Raw genomic sequence first — 22972 nt, 5'->3', positions numbered from 1 at the left:
TCCATTGCTTTGTAGCCTGCTAATCCCTACCCCTTCTGTGTACGTGCTTTCTTTTTTCCTTTTCTCTTCTTCCGTGGTTTCGTTGCACCCTCTTCTCAATTCAATTGGCTGTCTTAACATGCCACGAGGTGCAGATATAAATAAATATAATAAGATGAGGAAGAAAGGGGAATTCCCTGTGTTGGCTGCACCTCTCCAATGTAGAGTTACTTGCTAGCTTCCTTGGTACTGCCTATAGAGAGGGCTACACAATTGGACTGATCCAGGGCCAAAAATAATTTTCACCTTAAAAAATGGGGTACTATTAGTACCCCATTTTCACCCTGCCCGTAAAAATGGGGTACTATTAGCCCAGAGTATTAAGCGGCAGTCTTTGACAGTCGTTATTTTCCAAGAAATCAAGCAGGCTCTTAATTGCTCAACGTTTCAGACCCGTTCCTCAATACTAGTACTCTAACATGTACACACTCAAGAGCACCGGCATTGCAATGCCACCTTGTCATGCATGAAGTAGCACGCATGCACACCACTCTCGCACACTTGTGGGCTACTGATGGTATGTCGCACAGGCCAGGGAGGGAGGGCTACTTTCATACGTAAATCTCTCTACGGATTTCTGTAGGAAACCTCTTTCCTACGTTGGGTCCTCCGTAGGACTTTTTGAAATGGTGTCTGCGTTTTCTGGACTTATCCATGCCAACGTTCAAGCCGCGTGAAACACAAGGTACTCACACCGTACACCACGTGAAAAATAAAATGTAAACGCGATCTCGGTTCTTGGTCCATGCAGTGGACGCATGCAGCCAACCCGTCTCCAAACCACCAAGGCATGTTTAGCAGTCGTTGAGAAATCATGTTGAGCGAAACCCTACCAGCGCTGGTTTTCACGTATGAAAACTACATGCAGTTCCTACGTTATCAATTTTCCATACGTAATTCCGTAGAGGGAAACCTCTCTATTGTCAAGATTTGTGGTGTTAATACACTTAGGCTTGCTGTTCAATAGACATGGTCAGCCTTTTACCGTTCACGCTAACTTCGACCGTCCGTCAGCCTGTACCGGTTTGTGTGTGTTTTCAAGACACTGGTTAGCAGTTCTGTTTCTGTCGCAACGATCGACTTGTGACGTAACCCTACTTGAGTTCTCCCGCTAAACAGAGCTTTCTATCAGCGTAACGGTACCAAACCAACGGTATTTTGGGTGTTGGGCATTGAATACGTTTGGACTAAGCGTGAGCGGTAAAATGCTACACACTACACACACATAAACGGCACTGGCCGACCATCGAAAATAGCATGAACGGTAAAAATGCTAACCATGTATATTCTTTTCAAACCATCCCTTTCTTTTGTTACGATTGGCCCTGGTACATAATTTTTCATTGTTCCTGTCATGTGTTATTGTTATCTCTCAGGAGGCTTGAAAACAATCGGTTCACACTTTCAGAGGACTTGTGTAGCCTTGCATTTGTACTGCCACTCAGTACAAATGCTGTGACTGGTTACTCAACCGTTGACCAGAATGTTCTCACCTACGTCACCAATAGTGAGTTTCACATTTTTATGTCTATAACCGCTTCGCAGTGAGTGCGTTTGTTAAAACATTGAAAAGCTCACAATGTGGGTTTCTTCTCGTTGTGCGCCACCAACGCATATGGCCGATTGGTTTGCAGGCCTGCCTGCGAGTCATGAAGTCCCGAGTTCAAGAACAGCGCTGGTAGCAGGGAGCATGTAAAAAGACATTTTATGCGTGGTGAACTGTGCCGACACCCACGGTCAACTGGGTACTCACAGCTCGGAGTGAGAATAACAAGGATACAGCTTACAGGGTTATGGGCCGTTACACGCCCGATTGGATGAGAGACAACCTCCTCTCCCCTGAATTACTTGTGAGGTCTGCATTCGCCACTGAGGTGAACTGGCATAGTGCACTAGTGGTGGCCTGCGGATGCGAAGGCTGGTTTGTGTGTTTCTGAACATTCAAGCGATACCGACGCGGATCCCGCGAATATTATTCTCGTTGTGCAACACGGCCACAGAGGAGTAAAATACCCATATCGTACTACATGTATTCACTTGAGAGCATTGAGTAGTATTGTGTACATGTAGATATCCTTGTTGCTAAAGTCGGGCTTGGTGATTTGGACAACGGTGAAATGGTTTCCGTTTAAACACTCAACTTTAGAAAATTTGGAAGCATGACCGGCTCGGCTAAGTTCACCAGGGAGACACATAGGGCTTACCAGTGACACATGTGACTCCAGTCTTCGAACTAAAGCCACTGCACAAGCTAGCTGTAAACAAAAATCGACCATCTTGATTCGTTTCTAAAACAAGAACAAAATCAGCAAGTTGTAGTGAAATGACCTAGATCCCTGGAGACTTTATAACAAAACAGCTGGAATTCCTTCGATACAACAATGTAAAATCTCTATTGTCATGCCTTTCTTTTCGTCCTGCAGATCTAATCCAAGTGAACTTCACCGCAACGCAGACAACCAATACCAGTGTCAGTGTTAATGTCTCATTGAGCAATTCCAGTGGCATCAGCAAGTGGTGTGTTGACTACACTCGCACTCACCTGGCTGGTGTTTCGTCTCCCGGAGCAAGGAACACAATATGCACAGGCAACATCACTGGCATTCTCGATATCACATCTATTGGAATGGATGCGACCTACTCTCTTGTTGCTTATGGATTGGCTCCTGGTGACAGCATCAGATATTGCAAATCACGATCCACAACAATTCAGATCCGTGAGTTGCTTTGTTGTGAAGTTTTCTTAGACACGGGTAGGTTTGCACTGGCAAAGGGCAAAACAGCTCACTAGTACATGTGCAGTTCTACGCAATGCTGTAGACAGCAAGCTGTTTTGGCCATATAGCCCTCATCAGTACAGCCATGAGCCTACCATAAGCTGAGCTTCAGGCCATGGTCCAAAGAAGGCAACACAGCCATTAGGATAGCTTGTTTCTCAAGCGCCAGATAGCTCTAACTACGAAAAATAGCTAGCGATGCATAAAGAAGCAGCACTAGAGAGTGCTCAACAAGACGAACGTCGAGTAGCGTAATACCCAAAGCTGTAGGCAGCAAGCTGTTTCGGCCCCATATAGGCCTCATCAGTACAGCTACGAGCTTTTAAAAGTAACCAGAGCTACCAGCCATGGTGTAAAGGAGGCACATCATTTTTATCTTAAAAGATAGTTCGTTGCTCGAGCGACAGAGTGCTCTTGGTACGCAAAGCAGCGAACAATGAGAGCGATGTGCCTTTCTATTAATAATAACATGACAAGCAGATTGTGCGTTTCACAGTGATTCATGGAATACGTTGGCAGGCGCGTACGCAGGGTCACCTCTAGGGGGGTTTCCAACCGAATCCCAAACATGGAGTTTTAATGTTTTAACCCTTTCTAAAGAGCCCTAGGAAATTTTCAAAATTATGCATTTTTTCGTGTTGTTTGGATCATAACTTCAGTTCTACTCACTTAATCTTCATTATCTTGGGCTTTCTGGAAGTGGAAAGGTACCAGGGAGAGAATGAGGTCGACCCCGATAGCTAGGACACAGTACAGTCATGTACATATCCAGCGCGGTAGAGTGCAGCGACTTTGCGAAAAATGCCCCAAACAGGCCCATACGCGTCCTGCTCCGGCGATTTCGTTTTTCTTGATCGCAGAGTTTCGATTTTTTTGCTGTGTACTCTTGAAAATATCACAAGTAAAGCCCCTGCAAATTTGAGCAAATCAGCACGACGAAAATCTCAAATTCTCGATACTCAAGTCGCACTGTGCGCTTTTGAATTGCCGAGATCGCGGCTCAACTTACGAATGATTTATCTCACGATACATTGCTTGCAGGGCTTCGCAAATTGTTTCAACCGATAGCTGAGAGTTTTCTATTCGACTTGGATATTTGAATCGTTGGATTTGAGCGAGATTTGACTGAGTTAAGATCTTTTGAAGTTTTGCATTCTTGCCAGATCGATCATGCGCCCTACCAAAAATGCCCAAAAACGTTGCTCGTTTGGAACATTTGGGGGGTTTCCGGGCAACGGGAACCCCCCCCCCTGCGTACGCGCCTGGTTGGAGTGTGAATTAACACAACTTGCATTTCCAAATGATTTACACTGCAGTTGTAGTGGATATTTCAAATTTTCAGCCAAAGAAACGAAAAGAAACCTGCGCTGTATGTCCAATGGAAGATTCCTTTGTTCCAATAGAATATTTCCGATTCTTGGTTTTTCATGTACTCCATGATTACCATGCCTGTGTGCCATCAGTTGTTTCTTTCAAAACCTTCGAGCCACAATTGTCCACTTTCAATGGTAAAAAATAGTCATGGACTGTACCATGAGGACGAGGGCCGAATATTCTCACGAGTGGGTTAGGACAAGGGAAAATTGGAAGGGACACAGGATACACGGAGTACGAATGGTACAATCCATTTTCACATGTACTCCAAAATAGAGCGTGACCAACACTGAAATATCCTTTACTCTTTGGACCCGGGGAATATTTTTGACCCCAACGGGGTATATCGCTCCTTATCACTCCCTTAGTATTGACTCCCATAGATTTTTGCTATGCCTACGCAGTCAAATATTCCTGTCTATTTCACTCCTTAGGGCTATATTGACCGCTTATATTTGACTCCTTTTTAGCGACTGAACACATGCTTTGGTTAGTCATGATAAATCTAATATTGACTTCGAACTTGGTCAGTATGGGAAATAAAAGACCTCGTCAAAGACCTCGGCTTCGTTTCGCTCTTTTACTCGGCTTTTATTTCCTATATTGACCTCATACTCAGTCAATATTAGATACATATTCCCCACTCAGAATGGCCACTGGTTGGCTGAAATCACCCAAATAATGTCGTACAATGGGATAACAAAATTTTCTTATGTGCTTTATTTTCCTGTCGCGTGCACAATAAGTATATGTTATCGCATGGTTGCAAGGGCCTTATGGCATATTATTGCCCCGAGAGGTTAGCCCGAGGGCTAACCTCGAGGGACAATAATATGCCATAAGGCCCGCAGCAACCATGCGATAACAAATTTATCACATGGCCCACAGAGCAGACCATTGGGCTGCTGTTGAATTTAGCCCAAATGCCAACACATTATGACCACAATGTATATTGATGTGCTATCATTATCAAAACAGGAAAAATGAAGATATTTCTCCTACACCCTAACAAAAAGTCTTCTACAGGCCATCAGAGAGTATACAGTACTGAAAGCCGGAGACAGAAAAAAAGTGCCGGCACCGCATCGTCATAGCAATAGACATGGCAACGACAACATAATTTCAATTGAAGAATTAAGAGTGCTACCACAAAGAGTTTCTTCATGTTTACATGTGTATCAGGAAGTTGTCAAATACAGTACTGGAACAAGTGCAAGTATTTGACGACTCCCTGGTGTGTAATTCTGAGGACGATTTTTCTTCTTTTTTTCAGCTCCAGATAGCTGTATTTTTCATTGCAAAACATTCCTGAATTGTTGTGTTTGTTGTTCAAGCAAAGGTGAGATGAACCTGGTAAGAGTTTTGCGTGGCACATGAAGACCACACACAGGCAGTGACTTTGCGAGGATTTGAAAGCGCACGACGCTGAGTTGAATTTGTGTTATTTCAAATAATTGTTTGTGATCACAGTACCACTTCGAGCAGAACTGAATCTTATCCACAAGCTTACCGACGGTCAGGCTGCCAACATGACTGAACAAATGATCCCTGCAAGCACCACACGGCAGACGTTCGAGGCCATGTCCATTGCCGGGATGTCCATCTCCAAAAAGAATTCCATCTTCGTCTCAATGCTACACTGTGACTCGTCGTAGAGTCGTACAGTCTACAGAGTCGCCGTACGATCGTAGTCACGCAATCACTGAAATAAACTATTTTTTTGCGGGCAAATAAACTATTTTTTTGCAGGTAATATCGCATATTATTGCCCGCGGCGCGAAAGGTGCTGATTCGCTGGAGTACGGGCAACAATCAACTGCCATGTGATAAACATTCTTTTCTCCTTTTCCATCCCCATGGATACATTTCCCGAACAGCTCACTGTTTGGCAGGAGATTAGATTTTTGAATTTTCGTTTCCAATGCAGCTCGCACAACTTGTCGGGCGCCAACTGTTCTAAATGGTATTCTGGTATCGTCATCAATTCCCAACATGATCGGTAGTAACTACACTGTGACGTGTAACACAGGATATGTCATGCTTGGACAGTCAGTTATCACATGCAATGACAGCAAGCACTGGTCTCCCGCAGTCCCAACGTGTCATTTAGGTAAGACTCTGGAGCGCTTTGGTGTGAATGACTAACAGTGAGGGTGAACTTGTGGTAGTGAGTCTCTGACGACATTGGCTATTAACATGAAGGGGGGGGGAGAGTCTTCACTATGGTCATGGACCGTGGAACGATTTTATTGTTCTGTGGGACATGACACGAATATCGAATTTTGAAATCGAACGAACTCTCACACTAACAAACGAACTCGAACGAACATTCTCCATAGTGTATTTCATGTATGTAACAATACATTAAATTTAAAGACCGTATAGGCATCCTCTGAACTTGGCTGGCCACTGTTCAGTATTGAAGGTGTGCAGCTAAACAAACACTGTGATCACGCATGTAGATTGACATGTAAGCTAGCTAGAGCCAGATGCCAGAATCAATGAGAAAGTGAGAATGCTCAGTGACCACATGATAAACTGCCAGTGCCACGCAGTCAAACAGCATTTTTTTATTGCGCCAGCGTGCGCTGAATCACTGGGTTTTGCAGCTAGCTTAGCTGCAAAGTCCATCACCGTCGTCTGGACAAGAGTTTTGTTTCTCATCGCTAGCTCAGGTCGCGAGAACAAGAGAATGGTACTACTCAAGCGACTAGACTCCTTTCACTACAAATCTACCTCAAACGGACACACAGAAATATTTCCAGAAGCTTTGTCCCGACGCGACACTCTACTCCTTCAACTTACTTCAAGTGATCATCAAGGCAGACGCAGTTGATCAGCGCGCAAGTTCGCGACCTCCCGACTTCCGGCTCTATCGACTATCGAAGTCCATTTTGTATGCCCAGGTGGTAAGGGTTAAGGTTTGAAATCATTGTATCGTATTTTTTTCTTTCAGAATGCGCTGCACCATGGAAGCAAATTGCCCCTGGCTCAAGATATTGTGGAAGGCTTCTGGCAGGAAGGGCCACCTACTATCCTGCACGCTCACTCTGCCAAGCCCAAGCTGGTGGTGATGCAAGGCTGCCAAGAATATACAACAAACGGGAGAACGATGAGATTGGTGAATATGTGAAAGATGATATGTGGCTAGGCGGAGAGGATTCAGACGTGAGTGTACCATTGACTTTAACACATCATTTCTCATTAATACCACTCTTCAAAAAAAAACCCGCAGGAACCCTCCAAAGCAGCTTCTTCATTCTGATTCGCACTGCTGTACGATTGACTAACGTTTTCCTTTTCAAAAAATTTGCCTTGCTTTTTTGTGTACTGATGCACTACGGGCGGAGGTTGTTGTGAACCCTCTGATTCTCTTAAGAGAGCATGTCTGAGAATACCGAATCATATGTGCAAGTCAAGGTGAGTTCCTTTTGTGGCGTAGATTGACTGCAAATCCCTTAAAAAGTTTCTGAAGGGAACCTTGAAACTTGCATACCCCTCAAAAATGGCCAAAAATGGCCAAAATATCACATTATTTTGTCATTCTACTAATGAGTCACGCCACAGCGTATACGAACAAGCTACGAACAAAACTCCATCAGGCCAACATTGCCTCACCTTAGAAGAGTTCCTGGAGCAGTACCGCTTAGCCGCGCCAGCATCCCAGAAGACGAGGGCCATCACCTCTGACGCCACAAATGATCGTCTGGAAAATAGCCAATTTACAAGCGTTGCTAAAACAACCAGCTATATCCTCAATTGGCAAGAATTATGCACCGGCAGACAGTAGAACACCTCTTCTAGCACTGAGGACATGTCCCCATCTACCTTTTGGGGTTTTCTTGAAATAAACTTTTTCCGAATTTTTCCAATCGACCACTCTTGAGGCGACGGAACCTGTCTTCTCCCATATCCTACTCTCTGCCTAGGTACTCCTACCTACGCTGTCAGCTCAGAACTTCTGCACTGTCAACCCTGACATTCTTCCCTTCCTCATAGTCCTCTGTTCTGATCTCAGCATACTACTATTACATTTTACTAATATACAACAGCCGCGCTCATTAAGACACTTACATGTAAATCTACCCGATCCTTACATTATTCCGGCCCATTAGCAGCACACCCAAAAACATTCAAATGATAATGCGATAATGCGCCACCATCTTACGGTGATAATGACCTAGGCAAAAAAAGCATAGAGAGTCTCTCATTTTTTTCTTTTCTGCTATTTTAATAAGGCATAACATGGGAGAATGAAATTGAAGACACCACTGCAGCTGTACTTATGGTTTATAAATATGGTGGCTGCTATGCCGGATACCGCCAGCCATGCATCGACCAGGCGCCAGGCGCGAACTGATGGTGGTGGTGGTGAGAAGGAGAGCTCTGTGCCAGAACTTTGCAGCCTAGAGAGAGTGTGCGGGCAGGCGTGTGTTTACCGCCATATTGCCAGGTGTGTCTTTACCACCATATTTATCAACCATAAGTACAGCTGCAGTGGTGTCTTCAATTTCATTCTCCCGAGTCAAGCTCCGTATGAAGACATCCAAGAAGAAGATTGCCTGATGAGTCCAGCGGGGACGAAACGTACGTCGCAATCGAGCTATGTCGTTGCTGTGTCATCATCTGTGTGCCATGCACTACTTGATGTACCAGCCTGCTATGCCGGATACCGCCAGCCATGCATCGACCAGGCGCCAGGTGCGAACTGATGGTGGTGGTGGTGAGAAGGAGAGCTCTGTGCCAGAACTTTGCAGCCTTGAGAGCGTGTGTGGGCAGACGTGTGTTTACCGCCATATTGCCAGGTGTGTCTTTACCACCATATTTATCAAACATAACATGGGATTTAAACTTGCACTATCGCCCTGCATACATTTCCCCAATACATGTTGCATGCATTCATTCTTCCAAGTTTCTTCACGTAATGATCTTGCTGTTAAAAGCCCTATTTAAATAAATGGGCCAGCTGTCTTTGATGCTAGGGCATGGGACATATACGGCATAGCGCCGGGCATACCGACGCGCCCGACGGAAACAAGCAATGACCAGATTAAAGGAGTGTGGCCCCTTTTTTGCGATAAGACGTTACTCAAGTAAAGTATTTTGCATGGCAGTGGGAATAATTTTACTATTTATCGTGCGTCTTTCCCATGCAGAATGAAGGTGTATATCAATGGAGAGATACAGGACAAATTATAACTTACACTAATTGGCTGCCCGGTCAGCCAGATGATCATTCTGGCATTGAGGATTGCATCGGAATATATTACACCTTACGGAGAACGTATGAGTGGAATGATTTTATTTGTCATGGCTACTCACTCAAGGTGCTCTGTGTGAGAGGTACATGTGCACAATTTCATGATACACAAGATGTGTGTGATTGCGCAATATCTGTACAAAGGAAGACAATGCGGATTAAGAATAATAATCCGGGATTATGTGTTTTTTCGTTTGAAATATTGTCTCACCCTTTTCATAAATTGAAAACGTGGAAATCTGCGGGGCACTAGTTATACATTAGATTCCACCAAATAGACCAGGCCCTCAACAGTCTGATGTGCACATTTTACACCGCCAACAATTAGTACTGATCTCTCCCATTGCATGAACGTAAGGAAAGTGCATCGATTTTTCAGGTTGGGCTCAGATGAAAGACAGTCTGATATCAGTTCCGATGGTATATCTCTCGCTTGCGTACGGCAAAGGGAAGCTTTCATAATTATAACCTTCTCGCATGATTTTAATCTTTTATACATATATTTTCAGCGCAGGCGCTGGAAGGATTGTATTATGTCTGACCTTCGTTCTCGCGGCCTCGAGGTGGATTGGCGAGCTAAATGCATGTCTCGTTTCACCTGGCGCTCGGCGTAATCAGCACCGGTGGATGCACAGCATCCCCCCCCCCCCCCCAACCCCTCCCATCACCTGCTACACCTGCGACCGACATACACACACACACACACACACACACACACACACACACACACACATACACACACACACACACACACACACACACACACATACATACACAGAGTACTGGTACTCATTCTAACAGCCAAGAAACTGCTAGATCCCCATCCCCGAAGGACAACAACTCTAATGCGCCTCCAGAGAGATCAACCCAGGAAAATGGAAAAAGATCAGCAAACAAAAACTGGTAGCAAGCAAAGCAATGTCACACCTTCCGCGCTGGAGAAGCAATAGCGAGAACTGCCACATCTATTTATGACAAGCCGACATCCGATACCCTGTGGAGTTCAGACAGGCCAAGACTCAATTTACTCTTCCTAGGGAATGTAAACCCCAGATGCCCTGCCGAATCCATAGCAACTTTTTCCACTGAGCGAGGAATGGAGATGTACTGATGCAGGGTGGCCAAATCCATCGCGTTTGGCACAGTTCATGCCCATCTAGTGATTCCGGAGGCAGCAGGCTCCAAAGTCGACCAAAGTGGGTTCTGGCCAGATAAGATCAGTGTGAGACCCTAGAGATTTCGCAAGGACAGCCGTGGCTGGAGCAACCAGGACACAACATCAGCATCAGCATGAGTGCATCTTTCCTAAATCCTTCCTCCCCTTTGTGCCCCAGCACCCTCACCTCATTTGCAGCAACTTACATGCCACTGAAAACTCAGGAACTTAAAGTTGGACATATCAATATCCGCAGCTTGCGGCACAAGGTCATCCTTCTGGAAGGCATACTATGTAAGCATTATTTTGATGTAGCGGCAGTCGCTGAGACATGCTTTGACTCGGATTTTGCTGATGCGGAGGTGGCAGCGCTGGACTACACGGGGTACTGCAGGGATAGTGTCTGCAAGAACACTTGTGGATGTATGGAAGGGAAGACATGCAAAGCAGTTGGCGCCATTGACATGTACATCAAATCCAAACTTGATTCCGAGGTTGAGCGGCACTTTGACGCTGACCTGAAGGCCATATGGCTGTGCGCTCCTCAGAAGTTGAGCAGCAATAACTTTAAAATAGGATGTATCGCCCCCCCCCCCCCCCCACCCAGAGTTCCCATGTTAGGCCAAGCCAGGGAATACATGTACTTCATGATCGTCCTGTTTTCCAAAAAAATTGGGGAGGGCGGGCGGATTTTTATTTTTATCATTGTATTGCAAAAAGGTTTCCACCAGTTCGAATAACATGCATTATGACCTAAGCCAAAAAGCATAGCAAGGGCCCTGTGCTTTTCAAGCCCTCTGGTTCCGATGACCCAAAGGCTAACAGCCTATCGTGGGGTACGTCGCATTGAAGCATTGTGATGTCCTTTTGTTTGCTGCTCCTACATTCTCGCAGATATGCCATCCTGCTCAGCACCAGTGGTCACGGGCGCCACACAGACTGGTGATAGATTTTACATCGGAAGTACCGTCAATATCGTGTGTAATACTGGGTACAAAAAGATTGGCAGCTCCAACATCACTTGCAATGCCAGTTTGCTATGGTCGCCAGAGACAGCGTGCCAAGGTGAGTGAGCTAGCCGTGCACATGACATAAATTTGGAGGTGTTTCAGCGTTTCCTAGGAGTTTAACGCTGTTGTGGTCATTGCTTAAACATATGTGTTAGCCTGTCAGGGGTAATTTATGGGTAGGCGAAGAAGACAAGTAGGAGTACACTTTTGACATCAGTTGTCAGGGCCACCGTTCTTCATTCAAGAAGCGACTTTTAAATTTATGCATTTCTAGTGATTCGTGAATACCTACAGTGTCCCAGTTGGGCACACTGCCAAAAAAAATACAAATTTGATCACCCAAAGTGTTTCCTGAAAATCAATTCTGAATTTCAGGGATTGATTGGTACCCAGTGTCGCTAGTGGTCAAACGAAGGGCTCAATTTGCAAAACGAACCGTCTTCATCAAAACGAACGAAGGTGTCGAACGATTCTTTAACCAGTTCACAGTTCCTGTTGAAGTGCACTCTGTGCATGTGCCCTACGCAGTAGATGACTGTACATAATATTTTGCTACGCGCCCATGGCTTTTGCACTCTGCAGTTTGTACCCCACCAACTGCTCATGACTGCTTCTGCACCCCGTGGCCGTGAATGGCGTGCACTCAGGCACAGTCCAAGGCATAGTACTATGTACTCACGTGCTCACAGTTCGTTACAGGTACACTTACCAGGAGCCAAGTGGACGCGTAACTGGTTGACTGTACAGGCTCCAGTACAGTACACGTGTTTCAGGGAACATCAGTTGCGGGAATGCATGAAGAAATCGTCTGTTGACCTTCGTTTGGATTGAAAACGAAAGTTTGTTTCAAATGAAAACGACGGAAATGACGCTTCGCCGTGGCTTCACTCGAGTTTTTGCCAGAGTAGGGATTGTTCCTATCACATGTCGGCACGGATATAAGGAGGCGCTTCGTGTTTTCTTTCTTGCCACGAGATTGAATTCGGCTAGTGCATTACCGTCGGAGAGTTCGATTGTAAAATTAATTATTCCCCAAGAACTCAGATGGTGAGCAAAGGAAAATAATATTAGTTTGAAACATGGAAATTGTGGGCACAAGTTCTGCGATCGAGTACAATAACTAAACCAGATTTTGAAAGTCAGACGTGCACAATCTACCACAAAACTGACAAGGAGTACTGAGACATTCCACGGCATGAAAGCCAGCTTGAGCTTGAGCTTCAATGCCTCAGTACTCCTTGTCAGGTTTGTGCTAGATTGTGCACGTCTGACTGTTCAAAATCTGGTTTAATTGGTGAACTCAAATGCATAACTTGTGCCCACAGTTACTATGTTAACAAGTTTCCCCAAGAGTAGCAACATATCAGCGAAATATTGATTGAGACCTTGTGCCTCTTCAAAACCTGGTTCAGTTGGTGGACTCTAATGCATAACTTGTGCCCCACCGTATTCTTTGTTTCAAAATATTGATTGAAAATCCATTTAACTCTTCTTTTCTTTATTGCAGTCCAGGGACTGTATGAGTGTTCTTGAGCAATGTTTATCAAAATGAACTGTTTCCTAACGATTCGTCTTTGACGAGCACTGCATCCTCTCTTCGCACACCCTCCGTTTACAACACATGTTGAAAGCCTGCGACTGCACATTGTTCATGGTGATATGCTGGTGTGGGTCTTATATTACAGATATCAATGAGTGTGCATCTGGTACTCACAACTGTTCAATGAACTCAACATGTACAAACACAGCTGGTAGTTATACGTGTGGTTGCTACTCTGGATTTGCCAATGCTTCACCTATCAACCTTTGTTCAGGTAGCCAACTATGATCTGCTACAATTGCAACTAAACTGCAACACCAGACAAAATTATGTAGAAAACATCTTTTGCGTAAATACAAATATTCCTTATAGTTACTTCAGTACATGGTATGTATGAATGGTGACCATGACAAAGTGAAACAATCCCTCCTCTTGTCCTCCTTGCCCTCTCTACCCTTGGTAGCCATTACACACATGTTGATGACCTTGGTTGTAAAGGAGTTGGAGAGTTGATTGGGTGTCTGCAGTGGAGCTTCCGGGTATAGAAGAAAATCTTACACGAAAGCTGACAAAATATGTCGTAAAATACTGTACTCGTGCCAGTTGAGCCCTCTTTTGAATAGTGCCTCTATCTCTGAGACCCTATAAAACAATATAGCCCTGTCTTGTGTAGCTCCCCCAGCCCCCCCTCCCCCCCCCCCCCCTCCTGGGCTAGCAACCAAATCCATGTACAAGTTTGGTGTTGTTCTCTTAATGTTCTTGTCCACTTCTTTGCGCTGGTGGTTTCAGGAACTGTGTTTTATGCTGGAGGAGGTATATGTACCAGCATTGAGAACGTATTCAATTTTGCTGTCGTGAGTCCCGTCCGGGACTGATACGAGAATAATAATAATAATATTTGAGAACGTAATTGTCTTTCTTCCATATTTCTCTCCCTTGGATAGTGCCCTCTCTTTCATGGTGCCCCGTCTTTGATGGGCTTTGAACAATAGTGCGTCAAGTTCACTAATCGCGCGAGTACAGTACATTGCACAATGTTGAGTAGAGTTTATGTTTTGGGACTTATTGACTTCTTCCAGCATGTGTTGCACCGTGGAAGCAAATTGCCCATGGATCAAGATATTGTGGATTGATTTTGCGAGGACTTCACTCCTACCATAAGGCTCGCGCACTCTGCCGAGCACAACCTGGTGGTGACACTTGGCTACCCAGAGTATACAATAAACGGGAGAATGATGAGATTGGTCAGTTAGTCAAATGGAATGTATGGCTGGGCGGAGATGATGAAGAAGTAAGTATTAATAAGTATCAAGAAATCTGGGACAACATTTCTCCTGTACGAAATAGTGGTTGCGACTTCGCGGCGATGATTTTTAGGAATGGATTTGCTCCCACACTGGAGCTCGCGCTATTCCGCCGACTTGACTTGACACTTGACTGACTCACGACTGGCATCCAGAATTTGAAGGTTCGATGGACTTCTCGTGTGCTCTTCTTGTGTGCTCTGGATGGCAGTCGTGAGTCAGTCAAGTGCCAAGTGCCAAGTCACGGGAATAGTGCGACCTAAAGTGTGGAAGCAAATCCATTCCTAAAACATTTCCCCTCACGAAATTATAAGCAGAGGCTGCGGCGGTACTCGTAAAGAAGTTGAGTGCTCTCACGTACTTCCAAGAACACACGCATCCTCTCAAACTTGACACTTTACTGGCTCACGACACCTTCCACTGGGCAAACCAGCAAGAAAGCAGCACTTCCGTTTCAATACACAGTGTTTCAGGGAATTCACCCCTCATCAGTTGAGCTAGAGTAGGCTGAGAAAGACTGTGCAATAAATGTGCCACCTTCTCTTATTGGCCACAGGCCATCGTGGGAATAAAATATTTCAAACCAACAGTACTGTCCCAATCATCACCATGGATACAATCATCACCATGGATACAATCATCACCATGGATACAATCATCACCATGGATACAATCATCACCATGGATACAATCATCACCATGGATACAATCATCACCATGGATACAATCATCACCATGGATATAATCATCACCATGGATACAATCTTACAGAGTCGCTCCATTTCCGGGCCGACAAACACCTCTTGAGGCCCCAGGTAGCAGCATGAGTCAAAGTTGCTCACGGAGTTGTGCTCAACAGACGCTGAGAGACAGTTGATTTCTGGAGGGTGTGGAGCACATATCTGACGAAGACCCTCACTATGGACTATGCTTTTGCAGTTGTGAATGTGGGCCAAGAGCAGAGTGTGGAGGAACAGACAATTATAGTTTAACATTCATTCCGGGTTGTGGGGTCCAAACGGACCCCACAGCCCGGAATGAATGTTAAACTATAATTGTCTGTTCCTCCACACTCGCAAAATGGCCCCCAGGGGTATGGTTTTTGACATATTTGTACTTTACTGCGTCACATCTCCCTGAATCTTCATGTATCCCTCAACAACACAATAACCGAGATAGAGAAATAGTCTGGGTTAGATGTTCATGATGGATTTCGCTTTTGTTACGGAAAATGCGGGTGGGGTCCAAATGGACCCCAGTAACATAGAACACAGGGAAGTGCAACAATTGCGATAGTTTTTGGTATTTATTTCCCTGGTCACCGAATACATGGATGACATCGACTGAAGTACGATGCCCTGCAAGAAAATGTCCTTCTACAGCCATAATCCCTCATTCCATGTTGACTTTTTTCCTACATTCCCAGTAAATCGGGGTCCTTTCGGACTCCAGGAACGTTTTGGGTGGTATTCTTGCAAACTTGCAAAAAAAGTCCCGACAAATTTCAGAGCTGTCACCAAATGGAGTTGGGTCAAAGCATTGTTCTATGGGAAGGTAACGCAGCAAACAATTACAAATGGAGAGTTTTGCAAGAATACCACCCAAAACGTTCCTGGAGTCCAAAAGGACCCCAAATATACTGGGAACGTAGGAAAAAGGTCAACATGGAATGAGGGTTAAAAAATGCCGAGTTCATTGCTACTTCTGAGTTCGCATGACTTACATTTACTTACAGAGAAATGATTTCCCTAGTGCCAATAGGTATCCTTTACATCCGCCTACTACTGGCTGACTAAATGCGCTTCTTTTGGGCTCCGCATCACAGCCCTTTGTCAGTTATTTCAGGATGAAGAGGGCACTCCAAGTTGAGGGCAGGCAACTCCTTCAAACTCTAAATTTTGCAAAAACTTTTTTTATTTGCATTCTTCCAGGTCTGAAAACACAGCATTGTGCTTTCACCAATTACAAGTGGTGGCATGGCTAACGTTAGGATTGCCTGATGGTGTATACAGTAAAACCTGTAAGTAAAGACCACCGTGACTAGCGACCAGCTTGCTACTACAGACCACTTTGAAAAGGCACGGACGGTCTCACATTCATATAATGGTTGTGCGGTGCAAACCTCTAACTAAGGACCACCTGCCACTAAAGACCACTTTCCCTGGCTCCAAGGGGTGGTCGCTAGTCACAGGTTTTACTGTATATCAATATAATTAGGAGGGGTGGCCTGATGACGAATGAGATGCGCTGCATTGTAGTTTCCTAGCACCCTTGACTGACCTCGTTCTAATCCTTATTACTCCTATCTTACGATTCCGGTCTTTCCTATACAGAGTGAAGGTGTGTTTCGATGGAGAGATACAGGACATAATATCACTTACAGCAACTGGCTGTCTGGTGAGCCGAATGATCTATATGACGAGGACTGCGTCGGACTATTCTATAGCAGAAATTCAACGAATGTGTGGAATGATTTTGATTGCAATACGGATGTCATGTTTGTGCTATGCGTGAGGGGTAAGTTTGTATAATGTCATGGTAAACTCATAATTTGAAACTCGGGTATTTAGCCAATAATAAAAGTAGAAAGGAAAAGTTCATATGGAAACGAGTTAAGAGTAACTCTCCACCACTTTCTGACTGTATAATAGTATCTAGTTACAGTGGTGGAGAGTTACTCTTAACGCGTTTCCATAATTATGTCCTTTTCCTTTCTACTTTTATACTCATAATAAATATATTTTCATGCAGTACTAATTAACCAAAGTACTGTAAAAGCCATAACGAAGTGCTAACTCTAACGAGTTAACGAGGAGAAATCTGTCATTAAAATAGAAATCGTTATACAGAAATCGATACTTTTACTGTCCTATTGAGCGTTAAGAATGAGTGAGAATCGTTAGCTTTGGTACACGTAAACTAGTCAATTTTGGGAAATCGTTATAATTATATGCGCCTCGTTAGAATAATGGCTTTTACAGTAAGTCAGCTGTATCCAGGCCAAGGCAGAACAACTTTCAGGATAATCACGGTAACACAATGGCAGTTTAAGCAGCCTGGCTTTAACACAGCAATGTAAAAGTAACTGCCTTAGTGGAATGTATTAAGTATAGCGGGTTGAATGTGAAGTCCTACAGCATGATACTTGATTCATGATTATTATTATTTTAATTTCTACCAACCACGGCCGCACAAAGTCCTTGGCTACAAAATAATGAAAATCTCGCAAACCAAACTTCAAATTCTTTATCATTATTAGTATTTTCGTATCTGTCCTGAATGGGACTCACAGCGGCAGAATTCAGAATTGACTGTGAGCAGTGTGTGTGCGTGGGGCGTGGGGGGTAGGAAATGAAAAATAAAAATAGAGTATTGTAATAAACAATCGACGAGGAGACAATAGTCGTAAAATGGCAATAAATAAGATAAATTGTGCACTCATAACAACAGCAAAAAATGAAGAAAGTTAAGTTCCATAACGTTTTCTTGTGACTGTCATCAGTGGAACGCCGTCACATAAAAATGTAATACCTAAAACATAGGACACACTTATATACATGTAGCTAATATGGTTTCAGGTAGAAATACAGCAGCCAGCAAGTACAAAAAGCGAAGTTTGTACCTTTGCAATGTGTGAATATAGTGTATGTGAGAAAGGTAGTGGCAGATGAATGTGATACTGTGTGAATGAATGTAATGGTGCGTGTGTATTACTTGAAGAGTGTGAGTGATACGTTTTCTTTACCTTTCTCACATACACTATATTCACACATTGCAAATGTGCAAACTTTGCTTTTTGTACTTGTTGGCTGCTGTACTTCTACCTGAAACCATATTAGCTACATGTATGTCAGTGTGTGTTTTAGTTATTGCATTTTTATGTGACGGCGTTCCACTGTTGACAGTCACAAGAAAACACTTTGGAACTTAACTTTCTTCATGGTTGATAAATATGGTGGTAAAGACACACCTGGCAATATGGCGGTAAACACACGCCTGCCCACACACGCTCTGTAGGCTGCAAAGTTCTGGCACAGAGCTCTCCTTCTCACCACCACCACCATCAGTTCGCGCCTGGCGCCTGGTCGATACATGGCTGGCGGTATCCGGCATAGCAGGCTGGTACATCAAGTAGCGCATGGCACATAGATGATGACATAGCTCGATTGCGACGTACGTTTCGTCCCCGCTAGTCCCCGCAGCCTAGAGAGCGTGTGTGGGAAGGCGTGTGTTTGCCGCCATATTGCCAGGTGTGTCTTTACCACCATATTTATCAACCATAAGTACAGCTGCAGTGGTGTCTTCAACTTCATTCTCCTAACTTTCTTCATCTTGTAACGAGAGAGCTTGGAAGCTCAGGGCCCTACGCTATGCTTTTTTGCCTTGATGACCTAGACAAAAAAAAGCATAGGGATGTTATAAATTCTGTTTAAAATCCTTGTTTTTTAAGACATAACCTGGGATTCGAACCCGCACTATCGCGCGCACTGCATGCATCCCCGATACACTTTGCATACATACTAATTCTTCCAAGTTGCTTCACGTTATGATCTTGCATTTGAAAGCCCTATTTGAATATGCATTGTGGCCAGCCGTCTTTGATGGTACGGTACGGTACGGGATAGGTACGGGACAGGTACGATCGAGGGTAATACGACACCGTCTACCGCCTTGATGACGGCAAAAAAAGCATAGGGATGTTAAAAAAAATTCAATTCTCCTTTTTTCAGGCATATCCTGGGATTAGAACCCGCACTATCGCCCTACATGCATTCTCCCATACACTTAGCATTCATACCCAGTCTTCCAAGTTGCTTCACGTTATGATCTTGCGTTTGAAAGCCCTATTTGAATATTGCGGCCAGCTGTATGTGGTCAGCTGTGTTTGATGGTACGGTACGGTACGGGACAGATACGGGATAGCGCCAGGCGTGACACAAACAAACAAACAAACACACAAATACCAAACGAGAGAGCTTGGAAGCTCAGAGCCCTACGCTATGCTTTTATGCTTTTTTTGCCTAGCTCATCGTACATATGGTTGATAAATATGGTGGTAAAGACACACCTGGCAGTATGGCGGTAAACACACGCCTGCCCACACACGCTCTCTAGGCTGCAAAGTTCTGGCACAGAGCTCTCTTTCTTCTCACCACCACCATCAGTTCGCGCCTGGGGCCTGGTCGATGCCTGGCTGAGTTTACTTCAGCTGAGTATCTTCCAATTTCAATAAGTCCCAGTAAGATTGCATTCCATCTGCTCCTTCTCCTTCTCCATCTCCATAAAATTCAACCTGCTCTCCGCAATTCGAGCTGACGAAAATTGTTTGAGGCACTCATCTCGGCATCCACACGCAGGAATCGCTTGCACTGGAGCTGCTGTTGCTGCTGCTGTTGCCGCACCAGCCCACGCTTGCTCCTGGGAAGATGAGCCACCAAAAAAGATCTCCGTAACTTCAGCAACGTTGATTTCGATTGGTTCTGCATTGTCCTCTTCTTCATCAGAAATTGCATCGCTGTTTTCGGGTGCTGCATTTTCGCTCGGGTCAAATACCTCGTCTGGCTCGTGCTCTGAGTGAGTCGCCAAAACCTTCTACATCCATATCCTGAAGAACTTAAAGCCTCATCCACAGTAAAGTAAGACTGCCTGCTCATCTTGAAAGTTGTAATAGAACAGAGAAGTCCAGCAGGTCAGGAGACGAAAGAATTATTTCGTTCAAAATTAGAACGGAGCTCGCGCCAACAAAAAATATGGCAGTTTCTTTTGTATGGAGCTCCGCCGTGCTTTGCCGTACCAGGCTGGTTGAAGTATCTACGGAAAGCGGGGAGTCTCAGCAGTGCGCTAGTGTACATACCAGCGCTGTGGTATGCACACTCACACTGCAGCGATCGAAATATGACGTCACGTCAAGATTCACTCATGCACGTGACAGGTACATGACAGCCTGTCACTCTGACGCACTTTACTCGATTTGCTGTGTGATGCCATAAGCACCCTTTTCACATCTGACGGCTCATTTATCAACCATAAGTACAGCTGCAGTGGTGTATTCAACTACTTTATTCTCATCTTACATGTTATAAGAACTGATGGAAATGTCTTTTTCCGCTGATTGGCCACATCACTGTATTGCAAATACGTTTCAATCGGTTTGAATATTATGAGTTAGGCAAAAGTATTTGCAGAATTTATTGCGGATTGTTATTTCTCTAATAATCATCTACTTTTGGTTTGCTCCTTCTTTTCTTTTTATCTCCTTATACTGTAAATCAACAAATTTTGGCCGATGAGAAATAGAAACCTCTCTATTAGAGAGGTTAAGATGCACGTTATTTCCGACGTGACGCGCAATTTCACGTCAAATTTGAAATCAATTGTGCACTCATAATCATGTATAAACAATTAAAATGAAACAATTCCAGAACGTTTTCGTGTGACCATCATCAGTGGAACATCGTCACATAGTAAGAATCACTAAAACAACCAGTTATATAGCTAGAGTAACATGAAAAGAAGCGTGAGAATGCAGCACAGCTAGCGGTTATGCATAACGCGTGTAGTGTGAACCTTTGCAGTGTATCTGAGAATGGTAGCAGTAGATGAATGTGGCAGCTGTGAGTGCGTGTGAACAAAAACTGGTGAGTGCGTATTATTTAAAAAGTGTGAGTGCTACAACATTTTCTTTTTGCTTGCATAGAACAGGGTCACGTGTGCGAATATATACAGCTTCCAACACCTGCAACTGCTTAAAGAAACGCGCGCGACAACGTTTCTTTAAGCAGTTGCAGGTGTTGGAAGCTGTATATATTCGCACACGTGACCCTGTTCTATGCAAGCAAAAAGAAAATGTTGTAGCACTCACACTTTTTAAATAATACGCACTCACCAGTTTTTGTTCACACGCACTCACAGCTGCCACATTCATCTACTGCTACCATTCTCAGATACACTGCAAAGGTTCACACTACACGCGTTATGCATAACCGCTAGCTGTGCTGCATTCTCACGCTTCTTTTCATGTTACTCTAGCTATATAACTGGTTGTTTTAGTGATTCTTACTATGTGACGATGTTCCACTGATGATGGTCACACGAAAACGTTCTGGAATTGTTTCATTTTAATTGTTTATACATGATTATGAGTGCACAATTGATATTTTTCATTGCTATTTTACGACTGTTGTCTCCTCGTCGGTTATTTAAATTTGAAATCGATCGGTATTTTTGCTCTCACATGCATCCATTGCTCAATCATGCATCATTTGCCTATATGACAAACTTTGGCCTGCGATTTACTTTGGCCGGTTGGTACCAAGCGGCGAAATCAGCGAAATTAAATCGCCAGCGAAAATTAGTTGATTTTAATACAGTAATCGGATTTTCTGGCCTTTTTGTAGTAATACATGTACATTGACCTGTTGAGCCAATGACGACGCCGAATGCATGGTTGCCTGTGGAGCACATTACATAACTTTACAGTCTCCTAAAATACGTATCCTGTCCGACGGCAAAAGAGGCTGCAGATTTAGTTTTTCTGCGCGTCGACGGGATGTCTGCGACGCGAAAGTTCAGCTCGCGTTATTTGGCTCGCACGTCGAAAAATCAACGCCAGTGACCTGCTGCTCACGTCGAAATTTGGACATTACATAACTTTACAGTCTCCTAAAATACGTATCCTGTCCGCCGGCAAAAGAGGCTGCAGATTTAGTTATTCTGCATGTCGACGGGATGTCTGTCCTGACGTTTACTGGGACCGGCGCTGACTCTGCCGATCACGGGCGTTCTGGACTCGACGGGATGTCTGTCCTGACGTTTCCTGGGACCGGCTTAGACTCTGCCGATCACGGGCGTTCTGGACTCAACGGGATGTCTGTACTGACGTTGCCTGGGACCGGCGGACTCTGCCGATCACGGGCGTTCTGGAGTCGACGGGATCTCTCTTCCGACGTTTCCTGTGACCGGCGCTGAATCGCTCGTTCATGCTTATTTTGGAGACGACGGGATCTGTCTTCCAAAGTATGTTTATGCTGACGCATCCTATCACCTATTCGGCGTCTATTCTAATTTAATTTCCTCCTCGTCTCCCTATTTCTTTCCAAATCTCCCTCTACATCAGGGAGTCGTATACATAATACGACGAATATTGGTACGGCACGGGACAGATACAGGAGCCCGCAAATATTGTGGACAGCTGTTATGTACAATCCTGTAGAGCCTTTGTAGACACAGATACGGGACAGATACAGGACAGATACGGGATAGCTCCAGCCGTGACACAAACAAACAAACAAACAAACAAACACCGAACTAGAGAGCTTGGAAGCTCTGGGCCCTACGCTATGCTTTTTTGCTTGCTCATCATGCATGTAACGTGTCAAAGCTGTGTGGACCCTGGCTAGCGCCAAACGATAATGAAGTAACCATGTGTGGCATAGCTACGGGATTAATATTTGGTGTTAATTTTTTGAAACTCGGATGTTGAGCCATAAATACATGTAGAAAGGAAAAGGAC

At 44.4% G+C, this 22972-nt stretch overlaps 1 protein-coding gene across 1 annotated transcript; it reads left to right on the top strand.

Annotated features, from left to right (window-relative positions):
* Positions 1 to 6123: 6123 nt before the first annotated feature.
* Positions 6124 to 14289, top strand: LOC135829290 (aggrecan core protein-like). The gene is made up of 7 exons (XM_065341692.1): positions 6124 to 6300; positions 7147 to 7358; positions 9347 to 9533; positions 11501 to 11671; positions 13302 to 13430; positions 13946 to 14010; positions 14236 to 14289. The coding sequence occupies exons 1-7, from the start codon at positions 6183 to 6185 to the stop codon at positions 14287 to 14289; spliced, it is 936 nt and encodes a 311-aa protein (XP_065197764.1). The 5' UTR covers positions 6124 to 6182.
* The last annotated feature ends 8683 nt before the right edge of the window (positions 14290 to 22972 follow it).

This window comes from Sycon ciliatum, chromosome 13, assembly GCF_964019385.1.
Source record: "Sycon ciliatum chromosome 13, ocSycCili1.1, whole genome shotgun sequence".
Classification (NCBI taxonomy): domain Eukaryota; kingdom Metazoa; phylum Porifera; class Calcarea; order Leucosolenida; family Sycettidae; genus Sycon; species Sycon ciliatum.
This window is presented reverse-complemented; position numbering and strand designations above follow the sequence as displayed.